This window comes from Aplidium turbinatum, chromosome 15 (genome assembly GCF_918807975.1).
Source record: "Aplidium turbinatum chromosome 15, kaAplTurb1.1, whole genome shotgun sequence".
NCBI classification, from domain to species: Eukaryota; Metazoa; Chordata; class Ascidiacea; order Aplousobranchia; family Polyclinidae; genus Aplidium; species Aplidium turbinatum.
This window is the reverse complement of record NC_137486.1, coordinates 7693975-7710974: the sequence shown is the minus strand read 5'-3', so window position 1 is coordinate 7710974 and position 17000 is coordinate 7693975. Positions and strand designations below refer to the sequence as shown.

The 17000-nt window shown below is 37.1% G+C and overlaps 1 protein-coding gene and 1 pseudogene across 1 annotated transcript; one reads left to right on the top strand and one right to left on the bottom strand.

The window, feature by feature from the left end:
* Positions 1-734: 734 nt before the first annotated feature.
* LOC145784458 (uncharacterized) lies at positions 735-10656 on the bottom strand. Its single transcript, XM_082596276.1, has 15 exons — positions 10520-10656; positions 9454-9699; positions 9276-9353; positions 8491-8601; positions 7875-8015; positions 7235-7423; positions 6925-6993; positions 5999-6125; positions 5567-5705; positions 5020-5218; positions 4516-4583; positions 3736-3833; positions 3000-3617; positions 2765-2802; positions 735-1829 (listed from the first exon to the last, which is right to left on the bottom strand). Exons 1-15 carry the CDS (start codon positions 10589-10591, stop codon positions 1710-1712), a joined length of 2313 nt encoding a protein of 770 aa, XP_082452402.1. The 5' UTR covers positions 10592-10656; the 3' UTR covers positions 735-1709.
* A 234-nt stretch (positions 10657-10890) lies between these two features.
* On the top strand, positions 10891-15189 carry LOC145783917 (uncharacterized; annotated as a pseudogene).
* The last annotated feature ends 1811 nt before the right edge of the window (positions 15190-17000 follow it).

The window sequence follows — 17000 nt, the reverse complement described above, 5'->3', positions numbered from 1 at the left end:
AATCATTCGAACTTCTTTAGTAACCAGTGTTGCCAGAGCAGGTGAAACAAATCTTTCCTCCTGCCCAACTTCGAAATTTCTCCAAACGCAATGTTTAAATGTGTATTTTTTTTGTTTAATTGACATAGAATCAGAGAGAGCTGATGTTGATATGTTAGGTGCAACGTTCAATTAGACACGTTACCAAAAGTTGGAAAAGTTACAGCGTATAAAAAGATTTTAATTTATACATTGATTCAACGTTTAAAGGCGTTCAATTTATGCAGAACTTTGATATGCTGGCTCGATAAGAGCTTGAAAGGCTTTCGCGTGAATAACGACGTTTAATTTTTGGATATGTGGTGTCATAAATGCTCCAGGGGTCCCTAAACTAACGGTCAATAGTAGTTAATGCTGTGTGCCTGTGTTTAAGTAGCATGCTAATTAATTTACCGTTTCCAGTCATCATATTCTACAACTTTTTTTCTCAAAAAGCTGTTTCGGAAAGATTAAGCATTGTGTGACTTTGTGATAAAATACTGAGCTCACCCACTCTGTTGAGTCACCAGCACAAGTTGCAGACTGTTGAACAAAATGGTAATCAGGCCGTGAGCATCTCTTCTTACAATCGCACGGCCCTTTCTCAAGCTCGGTGGCCTCTGGATAACGCCAATCACCTCATGATACATGCTGTATGATTATGAACTGTAATACTGACACTGTGAGAACAACACACCGCCTTCAACCGGTCAGTTTCTATTTCTTTTAATACGCTTCAGTTTGAAAGCACTCAATTAACGCATCAACCAAATAATGCGACCAAGAAAATGACAAAGTTGTCGATAGTTTGATTGAAACATATAATTTTTAAAAAGCACCTAAATGCAGAAAAGTTTTGCAACAATTCCTAAAAGTAATGCTACAACCCATACCGACTAATTAACTCACTATGGTGACCAATGAACTTGTAGTTTAAAGAAACAGTTACTATATATGTAGAAATCGCCAATCGGTGTTGAGAAAGTTGACCCGAATATGCGGAAACTGTAAATCCAGAGCAAGTCAGTTAACAACTGAATAAACTTCACTTTCAAGTAACAGTTAAATTATTCAGGTCTCATTGTTGACGCCATGTAAAAAAGCGGATTTTGCCAGCTGGGGTTATTTTTCTGTGACTTAAAAGCAGATTAAAAGTTACAGAACTGTTTCATGAAGAGCCTGAATTGCCTTTGTTTGATGTGTCAATTGCAGTTTAGCCTATGCCTTTCTCACAAGTACGTCTTTAGTTTTTACGTTAAAACAATTCAATTATTGCACGCTTAACAATGTGGCATCGCACTTAATACGGTGGTTTCTAGGTTGACCTAACGTACGTAAAAGCAGCATTAAAACGGTGGATATTGTCAGCGGTGACAGAAAACTGCAATTTTTACAGGAAGCTGAAGATAAATAATAAAACGAGATTGCATTTCGGCTTGCAAACCTAAAGACACAAGATATAATAATGGTGATGGGGCTATGATTGCACAGACGATGAAAGCCAGACAAACTACAGCTGACGTCAAATCAGAAACGTCAACGTCAATGACGTGCCAGCAGCAAGAAGAAAAATAACAAACTTTGCAGTAACATGAACATTTTACTACCAGAAGTTGTTTATCTTACTTCAACGACAACCTACAAATGATAAAGCTAAGACGTGGTCAAGTAGTTTATTTAGAAAGAGTTTCTTAAGGAGCTCCTCCTAGAACGGGATGAAGATCGTATTCATTGCGGGATGCAACAGGACGAAGATTGCCATGAAGAGACATAGGTGGAGGAGCACGGTCAGTGTGACCACGTGGAGATTGCTGGAAGAAAGAAAACAATATCGGTATGCGTTCACCTTACTGTGGCAAAAAAATCAAGCCTTTTTAATGTTCGATGTCTTCATATGCTGCATCATTACAAAAAGGGGTTGATCTTATTACAAAGTGTCAATAAAACCAAAGCAGGGATTTCGTAAATTAAACAGAGTTGCTTCTACGGTTAGACTTCCGAATAGAAAATATAATCATAATGATCAGCAAGAAACTGGACAATACGACGACTGAGTAACAATGCCAAAGCAAGCGAAGCCACTACAAATAAATCAGAGATCGCACATCGGATGATGACAAAACGTTGACCGGCCAGCAAATCTTGCCCTTTTTACATCGTTTTAACATTGCCAGATGTTGAAATCATGTAGAAAAGAAAACTTTTGCTGGTTGAATGGTCATCGTATTAGCAGCGACAGCGAGTTGACCTGATATGTTAAATAGATCCATTTATCTTTTCAAAATGGCTTGCCTATAGAAACAACTTACAACATAGCTAACGAAAGAATGCAAAAAGATCAGCTATTGGGTTAGACATATTTTTTTTTCCGTATTTCAAGCGTTTTGTGCTGTATAACAAGTTGACACATTAACAAAACATCATTGTTCTTAAAACTTATTATTTCATGACCAATAACATATGAAAGATGCAGTTTGTCTTCATCTAACTTTCGAGGATTACATTCTTACGTGACGTCATTAATAGTGGAATGCACTGTTGCAGACAAGCTCGGTTTATTCCTTTTCGTGAAGCGCTAACAGTAGTACTAGAACCACTGATTATATCGTACAACAGGTTTCAATTTCTGAAGTTCATAGGCCGATGTGTGCAGATCCCTTAACTGCAGATATGAATCAGTAACTAGAGTACATAACATGAGGTTCACCGATCTTCGCTCTATATAAAACGTTTAAAAGTGACTCACCACGAAAGGAGATGACGTCATTGGTCCTTGGCTTGACCCTGAAACAAATGATTGGTTGATGTCATTGTGCATTACGTCATCACAAAAATATGAACATTTCTACTGAATGATACTACTCATCAAGGCATAATGCAAGTCAATAACATGCATTTATCAAATAGCATTTTGCTCATGACCTTGATTTATTTGCAAGTTAGTGATTGCAAACATTTTTGCACAACATTTTCTCAAATACCTGGGCGCTGCATCCGAGGGGGCATTCCGCGAGGTGGCACATCGAACATTGGAGGCGGGCCCAAAGCAGGGTCATCTCTCATGAGTGTTGGGTCATACATCATTGGTGGCTCGTCTCGGTACGGAGGAATACGTTTATCAAAAGTCATAAGCGGTGGGCCATCTTCTCTGCTAGATGGTGGCCCATCCCTTCTAAATGGTGGCCCATCTCTTCTTGGTGGCCCATCACTCATTGGAGGAAAATCTCGAGGTCCTTCGCTCATCCCTGGCATGTTTTCTCTTCTAAATGGAGGAGCGCCACTTCTTGGTACAAGAGCTTCTCTAATATGAGGAGGACCGTCCCGGACCGGCTCTTCATGGAGGGAAGAAGGTCCTCTTCTCGATGTGCCTCTTTGCATGCCAGGGCCACTTGGAGGACCATCACCAAATTCCAATGTTTCAAGAGGCCTCCCTTGAGAGACAGATCTGTGTTCCAGAAAGGAATGGCTTGGAGGACGACCGGGATGCCGAGGATCGTCATGGATGCTTCCCGCGGGACTTTGTCTGTCAAGAAATCTTCCAGGAGGTGACATGTCACGAAATGGGGGGCAACTACGCATGGGCGCCGGGCTTCCACTACCTACAAAATACAGAGAGGAGAATTTACTATCTGAACAAAGCGCTTAACATCTGCGGCGTCAAAACCACTGCAAACGTTTAACACGAAACCTCTTGAACAAAATCAATTGAAATATTACCCATTCTAGGACCGCGAAACATTCCACCGGGCCGAGGCCGAAGTATGAACGGTTCTCTAGGTTCCAACTCCCGACATCGCTGCTCAAGCACGTTCAAGCTGCAACAGCACACATGCACGTTTATCAGTATTAAGCGACCAGAAGACGACATTCATGGCAAACAAAAGATAAACAGAGAGAGGAAAAAACTGTTATTTTATAGATGGCAATAATAGTACCGTACGGTGCGAGTACAATTAATACGAAAAAAATACCTCAATAAAAAAATAAATTCTCCATAAAAAACATCAAGAAAATCTGTGAATTCCAATTCAACACGTTACCAGTGAGAAGGTTTACACACGCTTGAAAATAAGTTCAAACAAAATTATTTTCATCTTAATTTGCACCCGTTGTAATCATTATATTTACAAAGAGTCCAGAAGTTGAATACAAAAATAAAGATCTTCACACTTTGAATTTCTCGCAAGCAATTCATGATTCGCTGTCAGAGTTTTTGTCATCCTGACACGTCGATTAAAGTTAAAAAAAATAAAAAGCTATTGTACAAATTGAGGCCACAAACGAAATGATTCTTCCTCTGTGCCACCATTGTTGAGTCTTCGCCATGGTGGATGAGCATTGAAACAAATACTTCAAAGGCTCCGGGAACAGAAAGCTAGCCGTCATTATGTGCTCAAATACCGAGGCCTAGGATACAAAAGCGAGGCCGCAAACTACAACGCGATAAAACTTCCTGTTGGTGTTTTTCTCAGCTTTACAGTAAAGTGTCTCACTTACTTCAACCGTAACTGGGTTATTTCTCTGCTTGCTTCGTCTAACTTCCGTTCCGATTCGCGGCTTTCCAGCTACAAACACACAAGTTATGAAATGGCAACAAACTTGGTGCTGGGTCAGATTTTGAGTATTTTCATTTAAACAGAAATTAAGCTTGCTATTATTTGAACAGGAGTGGACGGCTGCATAGCCATGTGGTGTGAGCCCTAGATTGACGATCGAAAGGGCGCCGGTTCGACACCGCATGTGGCTGTGCCTTTGGCAGATCACTTAAATGGTACGTCTAAAGGTAGGCATGAAGGTTGATTTCCTTGCCTTCCCTCTACTCTTCAAATCTTTAACTACAGGGCGAAAGCTTCGATACGACAAAAAATAGGAAAAATGGTGAATCTCAAAGGCAAAAACGAGCTCTTTTCGCATCGTTTCAATATCTCCGGACGTCTTTCATACCCGTTCAAACTACGGCAAAAATGTGAAAAAAAGTACTGTTCTTTCTTTTGCGCATACCCAGTTGTTGTGTGCCTTCTTCTCGTATTGGTTGATTTCCGCTTTTCTTTGCTTCTCGCTTTCTTCGAACTCCCGCTTGGCGTCGTCGTTCATCTTTCTGTACATTTCCAGTTGCTCGAGCAAGTGTGTGGTTTTGTCGCCTTCTTCTGCCAGCATGGATTCATTCATTTCCCGAACAGTCTGTTCCTTCCCAAGTTTTCTGTACCCGACGCAAAACAGCAGTTTAAGCACGAAGTTTAATCATTTTTCAGGCGTACTTGTGTAAGGGCTTTTATGATTTTGAATGTGATTTTTTAGAGCGAACACAGGGTTGAGGCTCCAACATCCAGTGTTGACAAAATTTCAAGAAATTAATTTAAGAAAAAATTTGTGTGAAGAACATATGCGAAAACAGAGTTTAGAAACCTTGGCTCTTGCCAGAACAAATTAACACTTTATCTGTATTTCTAGTAAAATGGTTATCTTCTGATGTGGCCATTGTGTAATTGACCAGCAACGTAAAACCCTTGGCAGTCAATCATTGATTAACATTAGCTGCAAGTCTCACCCTTGCATTTCCACCTCCCGCTTGGCATAGTACTCTTGCATGACATTCAACTTAGCTTGCTGGACTTGTAGCTCCCTTTCCGCTTTCTGTTGAGTTGCGCGAACGTTTTCGCATTCCAATCTCAAATTTTCAACGTGTGCTGCGAAAATGATACGAAGTTATCTAAATCAACAAACTCGTTACCAGTGAAATAGTTATATGTCTAATCTGAATTAGGAATATTAATTTGTTTTAAACTTTTATATTGGCAATTGTGATTATTTGATAAAAATTCGGCAAGCCAAAGGCTTTTCTTGATTGCAAAAAGTTACCAAAATCTTGTGTCCGTTGCAAGAAACACTAGGGCCAGTCAATTAAAAGGATAAGAGGCTACTCGGAAAGTCGGCGACTTAATCTTCCTACAAAGTTCATCACAACATTATTATGTTTCACCTTCAGTTTCTTTCCGGGACTTCTTTTCAGCCTCCAGATCAAAGATGACGCGACCCTTTTCAATCTCTGTTCGTTTCATTTCCTTGTTCACTCGGGCGACATCAATCAAATCGTTCAGCTTTTCTTTCTGAAAACATTAAACTGTTTCAAGTTTTTGTGAATTGAATATGCAGCCAATGAGATAATGAAGGAGGTGACACACCAGGATTTCATGCACATGGTGTGGTTTGGCTAAAAACGCCAAATATTTAATAGAAAGTTTCAAGAAAACCTGATATAGGGAAAAAGCTGTTTTGTCAAAGCGCAGAGTAGTTTATATGCGAAATAGAAAAAAAATCTTCAATATGTTTCCACTTAGTTCAAAATTATCATCGTATTCTAAAAATCCTAGTTAAATAGAAAGTTGGAGGCCTTTTCCAACGTTTGGGTTTACGAAAAGTGTTCAATGATATGCAATAAATTTTCTTAGTCGTATAACACAGTATAGCTGATTTAGATAACTTTCAATGCTAGCTTTGAACAATCTGGTAATTTAGAGGCCAGTTTGTGATTCACTTTCATTGAATTATATGTACTATGTAGCCTGAGGTAAACACAGGGAATGGGATGGAAGGCAGGTTTTGGGATAGAGCAAAAACACCGAAAACATAGTTGCACCGAAACAAAGCCACTGTCTAGACCTCAGATATACTGCAGGTTTTCTAGTTCTAACTTATAACACCAGACCGCACGCACTCCTTAGAAAAATATTGCTGTTAAATTTTTTGCTTAAATTTAGCTACAGTTTGCACATGGGAGAAATTTTTGAGATAGAATGGCAGATGGAACGAGTGGAAATGGAATAGAAGAAAATCTCATGATGGAGGAAGGAAAAAACGCCTTCCACTCCACCCCATATCCTGGGTAAACACGGGATACGAGTTTACCTGCTGCTTGACAAGATCTTCGTCGTCACTATCGACATCGCCATCTTCAGTAAAAGCTTCCTGGATGCCCTACAGATACAATGAATGAATCAGAAATTGCGATTTACTTGTCGGCTACTGAGATGAAGACTCTTCATACACAATTCATCTTTCCCATACTTCCCATACACACCTGAAAAATCCAACGAAGCAACAAGCAAACTGTGCATGAATTTATCTCATATAAAAAAGTTAAGAAAATATTACTCGGGAGAGTAACACCGAAAAAAAAGTGACATTTAATCAGAATTTGACACCCGTTACAACATACTCTGAATTGAAGCAGAGCTTCTTTCAGCACATCGGCTTCTCCCTTCACTGCTATGTTTTCTTTGGTCACTTTTGATGAATTCTCCTCAAGTGCCACGATTTGTTTCCTCATGTCTTCCACACGCTCCTCCCAGTCTTTTAATCTCATAATATTATCCTCTTCCAGTTTCTCCTTTTTGCCAATCCGCTTCTATAAAAATTAAATGAAAAAAAATTAATTTGTAGGTTTTAATGCACTCACAGCTAGCAAGGCCAGTTCTTTTTCACATTGATTCAATGTCTGCAGAAATTGAATCAATGTAACAAGGACTGATTTTGATAAAGTCTGGGGTAATGACAAAGAGAAAGCTGTGTCGAGTTTCAAAACGTTCAATTTTTCTGCTCTGTATGAAGCAAAGTCATTCTTCACATGCATTATATAAGTACATCAACTCATTAAGCAAGAACTTGTTTTAAGAATCATCATCGTACCGCCGTACCGGTATATTAGACCATAATCATTTGATCGCGAGACGTGAATATTTTTAGCAATAAATATGTATGCTAATCATAGCAACATGAATGTCAACTGTGTCCACCTAAAGTGAAATTAAGCAGAGAAAGAGTTGACAAAAATAAATGATGCGAAGTTTTCAGTTTACTTGTATTTCTTTCACACTATCTTCAAGCTTCTTGTTACGTTTACGACTTTCTTTCAATTCCTTCTGAAGATGCGTTAACGACTTTTCACATTCGGCAAAAGCAGTTTTCTTTTCATCCAAACACTTTTGAATTTGTTCGAACTACAAAAAAAAAATCGCTCAATTAGCAATTAGGTGTGTTATATTCCAATGTTAAAAAGTGATGCTATACATGTAATAATAACACTACAGCATTAGAGTAAGCATATTATTATATGGTTTTACATACACATACAAAAAAAGATGCAGTGGCAATGTGGCATGACAGCCGTCCACGACTTGTAGGCCTAGTCGAGTACTTGTTTGTGGAAATGTGTATACATTAACATTTTGTAGACTTTTTATATTGTTTAATGCAAACTTTCGTGTGGAAAGCATTGATCTACATTGGTGAAAAGCACAAAGCACAGTTATCTCCGCATAACGAACTGTCACAGATTTTCGCTGCATCATCATATCAGTATATATAATACATTTTCAAATGTTTGAATATTTGCTGTTCAGCGACATTTGTAGAAACCTATTAGCATAAGGAAAAAAATTTTTTTTTTGAGTAAAAAGGTCTTGAAAAACCAACCTTATTTATAAGATCGACTCTTTCTTGCTCGCTATGTTTTAGCCTTATTTGAAAATCATGGATTTCGTGGTTCTTTATTTCCTTTTCGGCATGCATATTATTCAACTCAATCTGAAAAAAAAATCTAAGTGAAAAGAAATAAAATACCGATTTCTGGCAAACTTTGAAATTACCAACCAAACTGCAAAGACAATGTTCAACAATATTTTAAAGTGTCATATTAGAAGTTGTGGATAGGTCTAAGGAAATATTTAAAACAGGACATCCTGTTATTTTATTTAAAATGAGAAAAAAAAAATATATATATATCGGTACGTGTTTTATTGGAATAGCTAAAACATACCAACAGCACTCAGTCAACATTCTATGAGAATTGAAATATCCACAAATGTTGGCATTCACAGTATTACAAAACCAACAAATTTACAACTTGAGTAAAATTGCACATGTAAAGCTTTTAAAGAAAATATTAGACTAAATAAATGCAGGCTACTGGTATCATACATAGAACGATGTTGAATCAGGTTTGTCCGCTGACCTTAAGGTAACATATAAAATAATATGTGACGCTTTCGGAAGAGTTTACAGAACTGTCATAATATTGATTGACAACAAATATATACCAGATCCGCAGTCGAAAGGGGTGAAAAGAAAATAGTAGGCCTACCATAGTAAACTGTATTTGAAAAGTCAATCAATTATGAATCATATCTGCATTTGTAAACACCAAAGTTGAAAAATACAATCATATTTGATTAATTATAAATGCATTCCAAGGTACTCACATTCAGTTGATCTAACTGTTCTTGTGTTTCTGTGTGGGCTGTCTGCACTGCTTCGAAATTGTTGTTGAAGTCCTGGAGCTATAAAAGAACATTTATACGTGCTTTTGATTAACTCGAAAATTACACAGCACTGCACATCAAAATTATTTTGAAATAATCGGTCAAAATATAACTTTACCTTGACTTGAGAGTCTTTCAAACTTTTTTCTTTGTCTAATTTTTCTGCCATTAGTTCTTGCATTTGTCCACGTAGCTCTGAAGATCGCATGATCAGTTCACGCTCTTTCTTGATGCGCTTTGTAACACCACTGCGCCACAACATGACCCAGATCAGAATAAAACCAAGAACACAAGTAAGAAGAATTATTGACCAAGGGACTCCATAGACATCTTCTTGATATTCTTCCGGCAACAACGAAACCCACTGAAAATATATCATAACAATGCGCAAATTGAGATTCTGATTGCTGTGGAATACGATAAGTATTATATACCATATGTATTTGATCTTCAAGTAAATCAAATCATTTATAATATATGTTTTGAACAATAATGCATTAGCAGATCAAGTATGGATGAAACTAGCCACCAGAACATGTTCGACTATCATTTTTATTCTAATAATGCTACTATTTTCAAATTGCTTAGTGACAAAAAGCAGCACAGAAACATTGATAAAATGCTGTAGCTATTTTGCCAATACAAGTGTTGCCAGATAAGGAATTCTGCTCTAATTTAAGAAAAGTTTAAAGCAGTTGAAGACAAAAGTCTATAATTTGGAAACTTTTGAAGTCATGGGCAGAGATAAAAATAAATAAACCCTAAACCGAATCCTAATGTTTGCAGCACTTGCTACGAAATAATGCAATCATGACAAATAGCATAGAAAAATAAGCCCTTAGTAGATTAAAAACAATGATAAGTTATGAAAGCAGTCCATAACACTCTTAGAGCAATAGAAATGTAAATACAAGTAACATGTTTACTGTTTCTAAGGTTACCTTTTAAAAAACATTGAAATGACTCAATAGTATATGTTTAGGATTTTCTGTGAATAAAGCAGCAGACATCAATAGACACAAATACACATCAATGGACACAAAAAATTGGATCACCAATTTAATAAGCTTTTTCCTATATCACTATCAAGCTATATATATACGTCATAAACTTGCAAAAAAGGGAAGTAACTTAGCATAAACAATCTAAAGTGCTAAACTCAACATCAAATTTATTTTACTCACTAACTGAAGTTTTTCACCAGCTCTGTCACAGCATTCTTGCAAAGCTACTGTTAAACTTTCCAATGCAGACATTATGATTGAAAAAAATACTACAATGCTATTTTACTGACTAGCTACAAGGCAGCACCATATGCACTAAAATAAAAAAAAAGCTAGCATTATTAAATTTTTAACTAAACCTTCAAAGTTGCATGATACAAACAGAGGCTAGCCTAATAGCCTATGCATTACCAAATATATAGTGTGACCATGACCATACTAGTAGAGATGACTGGCTATGTCACATTTTGAAGCCTTAAAATACCGGGCCGACTGTTTCGTAGCAGTTCGGCGGACAAAACACATTACTTTTGCCTTAAGAGTATGTAGACATGAATCGCAGGTTTGTGGACGTTGACTCAATGTAAAGAAAGTTTGTAAATTGAGAGCTGAAACATTGCGCAGCTGGATATTTTGCTTGATGGGAGTGAACCATGAAGTAAACTCATACGCAGTTAGTCACAGCATAGGCAAGTCTAGCAGCTGGAGTGAAAAGGAAAACAATATAGTCGCACAATATGTGCACTTGTGCAGTTAGTTTTCATGTGATATTCTCAAGCAACATAGCACAGAAAAGTAATGCAAGGTAGGCTACCGAAATTATGCAGCTGATTACTGAGCAAATCAAGCTTTTGATATGCAATGGCTACAGACCTAGTTGTATCTTCACTTCAGCATACTTTTTAATTGCTGCTGTAGCTTACTTTAACTTTGTAGTCAGTTGACGAAAGGAAAGCAGGTGCAAAACAAAACTAGATAAACCAATCACTTTCTGTCAGCAAAATATTGTAACTCTTTGACCAATGTATGAATCGTAATGCAAGTCTTGGCATGTAGGATTGTAGGATAGCCTATACAATTATACATGACCGCGAATCGGTCATGATCTGTAGTTCACATGTTCAAGTAGATGATGGACTTGTTGTTTCATTGCATTTTATAGGAATTAAGTGACAAAATGCCTAACAAATGCATTGCGTTTGGTTGCAAATCAGGCTACTTTGCTTCTGCTACAAATATTTCTAAGTTTGATTTTCCTCTGGATATAGTGTAGTGTTGCTGCCGCAATGGATAAAATTTGTTAACCGACCTAACTGGGAGCCTACAAAAAAGTCTGTTTTATGTATGAAACATTTTGAAGATAAATTTATAAGTTATGGTAAAAGAAATAACCTCAAGTGGCATCTAAATCCAGTTCCGACAGTTCACTCAATTCAAGCATTAAAACGCCATCACTCCATCAGCTTTATCAACTCCAGCACCACCTCCACAAAAAGCACTCAAAATTCGTATAAAACAACTTGATGAACTGGTAGACTTCTCGCAAAAAAAAAAAATATCTTATTTTCAGTGACATAACTGAGGCACACTGCCCAGATGGTTTCCAATACTGTCAGGAATAAAACTTTTTGATTTTTTCTTGAAATTTCTTGAAAAGGGATATTCAATTTTGGAAAAAGGATCTAGCTGCAAGTGATCCATGCATTTCAAGCTTTGAAAAGTTTCAGGAAGATGTGGATGAAGTTGCCAATGAAATGTTTGATGCAACATTATCTTCTAATAGTGCAGAAGTTGGCTTTACAATAGCCGGTTATATTGCAAAAAACTTGTTAAACGCTACAGATGTGCAATGTGCAAAAGTTTACTTACAGCTGATTCTGCAGCTAAAGCTCCTTTGTACTTTCAGCTTTTGTCAAGGGGGGTTTCAATGTGTCTTCTCAGCCACTTTCTGATTTTGTTTATAGTGCTTTTGCTGTTGTTGAAGAAAAGGTATGCAAATGTGGATTGCCTTGTCGAAAAGCTATGCAGTAGCCTAGCCTATGTTTTCAAAAAATATTTTTTCTCCGGTGTAAAGTTTACATGTGACACACATGTGGTCTGGGGCAACCACTTTGCATCGAAAATTGTTGTTAATATTTATTATAATAATTACCAAAAGATTATAAATGATTCAAAAAGAAACGATGACATTGTAGCATTTAAGCAAAGGCAAAAGTAGTTTAAGATTCTATTGTAGTTATGGGATGTCTTTTTTCCGTCACCATGATCACTATCGTCTTTGTAGTTCCCCCCCCCACTTCATTGAATAAAACATATATCATTATTTTCGCATGTCCTTACACTATTTCTGTTGTAAAAAATAGTCTGTGCTGTTTGTTATTTATTTTGAAATGTTTGTATTTTGCACCATTCATTGTGTAGTTTGGTAAAGCAATACATGTTTAAATGTAAGGTCAGGCACCTGTTAAATGCATTAAAAATGCCTAACAAGTCTGAAAAATATCTGCTTTGTTGTACCCCATGCCAGTAAAAGCAGTTTCTTTGTTAGTCAAAATTTCAAGTATTTTTCTATCAGCCCGTTGTAAAAAAGCCGTCATAAGTGACATAGCTGGCATATTCTACTAGGTGGCCATGGTGTGACGTATACAAAATATTGTACACTACACACACAACCTAATCTTAGTCGAGAACAGAGACCATATTTGGTTTGTAAAATGAATTTTCGTGTAGTATGAAATATATATATACCTATAATTTGTTTCTAAAAACTATTGTGAACACCAAGTATGCCATGTGTGTATAAAGTTGAGTAAAAAAGGGAAACCAAAAATGGTCACTACACAATGCACAGTTGCACACCACTGTTCAAACAAACCCATATTCTTTTTTACTGAATACTCAGAACTGACACTGGAACACTAAATGTCATCCGAGTAAAACAACCAAATACTCTTGAGTCATTAAAAATGCTCAAATTCATCAATATTTCTGCTTTCTGATTGCTGCCATGACTTTTTTAGGCTGCTAATGAGGATTTAAAAAAAAAAACAGATGAACAGATGGGCTCATCAAATAACCTTAGATATGAAAAAGAAAACTCCAAAAATAGAAATTATGCAAATTGAGTAATTTTTTTGCAGTTTGAGCATTAGGCTATTCAATCATAAACTAAGAAAGTGTACACTGTACCATGCATACACAATTGCACATCACATGCAAAAAAACAGTTTCTTCACCGATCATAAAGTTAAACTTAACTACAGTATGTTCACAAATTGCAAATACAAATAATTTGACAAAAAATTGAACATAATGATTATGTAAAATTAAAAAAAAAAAATGGACATCCGACATAATAGTATTAACAATTCAGAATCAGCTGTGCCTGTGGGCATGAGTCACCCAAAAACAGTACAAAGTTGTGTTAATCACTGATTTTAAGTTGAGTTAAAACTGTCAGGTCATACTGAGTAACACTGTCATATTTTTTGTTTGTTTTTTATGTCTTTATCCTGCATTGTGGGAAAGCGGACTTGAGCGCTATGCATTGATGTACGCCTTCCGACGTACACCTGACCCAAGCTGCAGCCGACGGCAATGTCTGTTTTCAGTTGTCTACTCTACTTATGACTTAAATTTGGTACTACCCATTACTCGAAATCGATCACTGGGTAGAGGCAATTATCGTAAAGTTTTTTGCCCAGAGAAACAACAGCAAGTGCGGGTGGCTGGAGTCGAACATGCAGGCTCTCGACTGCGAGCCCAACGCGCTAACCACTCGGCCACTGCTGCTGACTCTATTTATGACTCTTAAGCCTTTCCTGGGATTTCTTGCTCACTGCATCATCCTCAATTTCTTTGATTAGTTTGGTTTTAAATCTTTATCCTCAGACTAACAAAGCCTTGATAGATTATTCCCGGTAGTTTCACATACATGTAGAGGCTTTTGACGCATGGATGGTTACCGAGATTGACAGAGTAAAATTTCCGATTGTTGAAGTCTTGGGGCAACACTAAAAGGCGGAAATGCGGAAGGCGGAAATAAGCCGGGCGTGAAATGTCGTATTGTCCGCAGAAGTAGCGATTTAATGCCGATGTAGAAAACGCGAAAGTACGATCTTGGCGTCCATATTGTTTAACATAGCGATAACTTCATCATGAAAGAATGAAATGTTGCAACATGGAAAAAGGCTGAAATGCGATTTTTAACAACAATTCACTACCGTCAACCGGGGCTACTTTGATTTTGGGGGCTTCTATGATAATGCTATCATAGTAGCCCCATGCACATTTTTCTGAAGTTTATCTGCAATTTTTGCATAGTTCACAGTTTCCGAAGAATATTTTTCCTATGTTGCTCAAAAGACTCTGTGATGGGTTGAACAAAAAGCAGCAAAATTTGGTCTCAGGGTTTAAAGCCTGTGGAATTTTCCCAATAGACCGAGAGCAAGTGCTGAAGCGACTGCCACCTGCCAATTCTCAGCCAGTTCAAGAAGTGCTTGGTAATGCAGTCGCCACAATGCTTGAGGAATATATTTCACCAAGACAAACAGCATCAAAAAAACGTGGTCCCAAGATCTCCAGGAGCAGCAATTTCATCATGTGATATTGCTGATTTAAATTCATCTCGATCTATTGCAAGGAAACGCAAACGTGCTGCTGCAGAACCCAATGATTCCAGTGAAGATGAAGGGCAAGTTTGCGCCATCTGCAACCTCTTGCACCCTCCACGAGGTAGAAGCAGAGATGTGGATTGGGAGGGATGTGACAATTGTGATTTGTGGTATCACAAAATCCGCCTCAGAGACAATGGTGGATTGAGTGCCTTGGATTATTGCAGCTGTGCTTAACAATGTTTTTTTGACACTTATCGTATGTTTTTTATTGAGTGATGTTTTGTTTAATGCAAAAAACTATCAGAAAAGCCCCAAGGGAGGGCTACAATGAACATTTTAGGTATTTACAATGTATTATCATAGTAGCCCCAACCCAGGGGCTACTGCGATAATATTTTAAAGTTGAATAAAAAAAAGTGTGAAAACATAAAAATGATTTTTTTCTATTTTATTGAGAAGCTTGGGACCAAAGTGTTACTCATTCAAGAAACAGACCCTTTTTGAGCAACATGTGAGAGAGGAGGCAAAGAAATGTCCTGAATCTTATCATAGTAACCCCGGTTGACGGTACCGAACCTACTTTTATGTTGAAATATCATTGAAAGATATTGTTTAGAAGCAATTGTGAGGTCATTAAATACTTTGACTCTTTTAATTCCACAGTTATTGGAGTAAATTTCGAAATTTAATTGAATTTATTAAAATAGGAAAAAGGCGGAAATGCGATTTTTAGCCACAACTCAATACCGAACATTTTCTTATGTTGAAATATCATTGAAAGATATTATTTAGAAGCAATTGTGAGATCATTAAATAGCCTACCGTACTATGACTGTTTTAATTCTAAAGTTATTTCGACTTATTTCCGCGCTTCCGCCTTTTAGTATTGCCCGAAGTCTTGTTGTCGGGAAATTATTCCATTCATTCATGGTTAGGTCTCCATGTCCAACTTTTTCTTGTAAAGTAAAGCAGCCTGGTCTATCTTAAACGTGTCTCCTTTCAAAGAGGCAGAGCTACGGTAAGCAAAGTAGATTCGGTTTTAATGCAATTGATATGTGAAAGTGTTCTTTCCAGACTTGCAGAAGAATACACTAGTTATCATGAAACGGGCTTATAAAAAAAAACCTTCACTGAACAAACCCATTAAGGTACCCTGCATGATGTGAAAATTTCGCATTCCATCTTGGGGGCAAAAAGATCAGTTTCGGCAGGCCATTAAAAACTGGGAGAAGTTGCCAAATATTTTGACATATTTCCAGGCAATTGTCAATGTGTGGATGTCCACCGCCAATGACAAGCAGCCCATTTACAAGTTTAAACCAGGCCAAAATTTGGAAGTTTGCCTAAGTTAAATTTCATTTTTTTTTTATTTGTATTAGACAAGAATGACCATATTCCATAAAGTTTTATAAAGTCAACAAAGATTTTAGCTTGAAAAATTAGACGTAGTGTATTCATTTTTTAATGGCAGTGGCTATTTGACCGGCTCCGGTCTTTGAATCTGAAACACTATTTGACCGGTCATGACGTCACTACATAAGCGCTTTTTTCTTTTTCTCTTTCAAAGCAAAAGACGAGAAACGCCGATATAAGTTCTAAATTCAACACGTTCTCTTCTACTCAGTCCGTGGCGCGTAGGTTACGTCTCCGACTGCCATTCTAGAGGGGGTGAGTTCGATACTATCCGGAAGCATTCTTTTTTTTCTATTTTTTTTATCTAAATTTTGACCCGAAGCGCATTTTTGTGGTCAATTTTTAATTTGAGTAGCCTACAGCCCATTTTTTTATGTCTTTTCAAATGTGAGTAATAAAATTAGAGTTTTTTTTAATTTGCTGGAGTTTGAGAATTTCTCTTGGTAATTTTCCGATCGTCATAAGTGACCGTGTTTGCCGAACGACCAATTACATTTTTGCCTTCAAGTTAGTTATATACAATACTTCTTTAAAAAATGGTTTTACCATTACCATTTTTTTTAGATAAAAAAAAAATGAAAAAAAAGGATGCTTCCGAATAGTATCGAACTCATCCCCTCTCGAATGGCAGT

Excerpts from the sequence above, each read along its gene's own strand:
- LOC145784458 (XM_082596276.1), bottom strand. The coding sequence starts at position 10,591 with ATGTCTGCATTGGAAAGTTTAACAGTAGCTTTGCAAGAATGCTGTGAC. Across the intron at positions 8,602-9,275 it reads AACAGTTAGATCAACTGAAT|ATTGAGTTGAATAATATGCA; the intron begins GTGAGTACCTTG and ends TTTTTTTTTCAG. Across the intron at positions 7,424-7,874 it reads ATAGTGTGAAAGAAATACAA|AAGCGGATTGGCAAAAAGGA; the intron begins GTAAACTGAAAA and ends TAATTTTTATAG.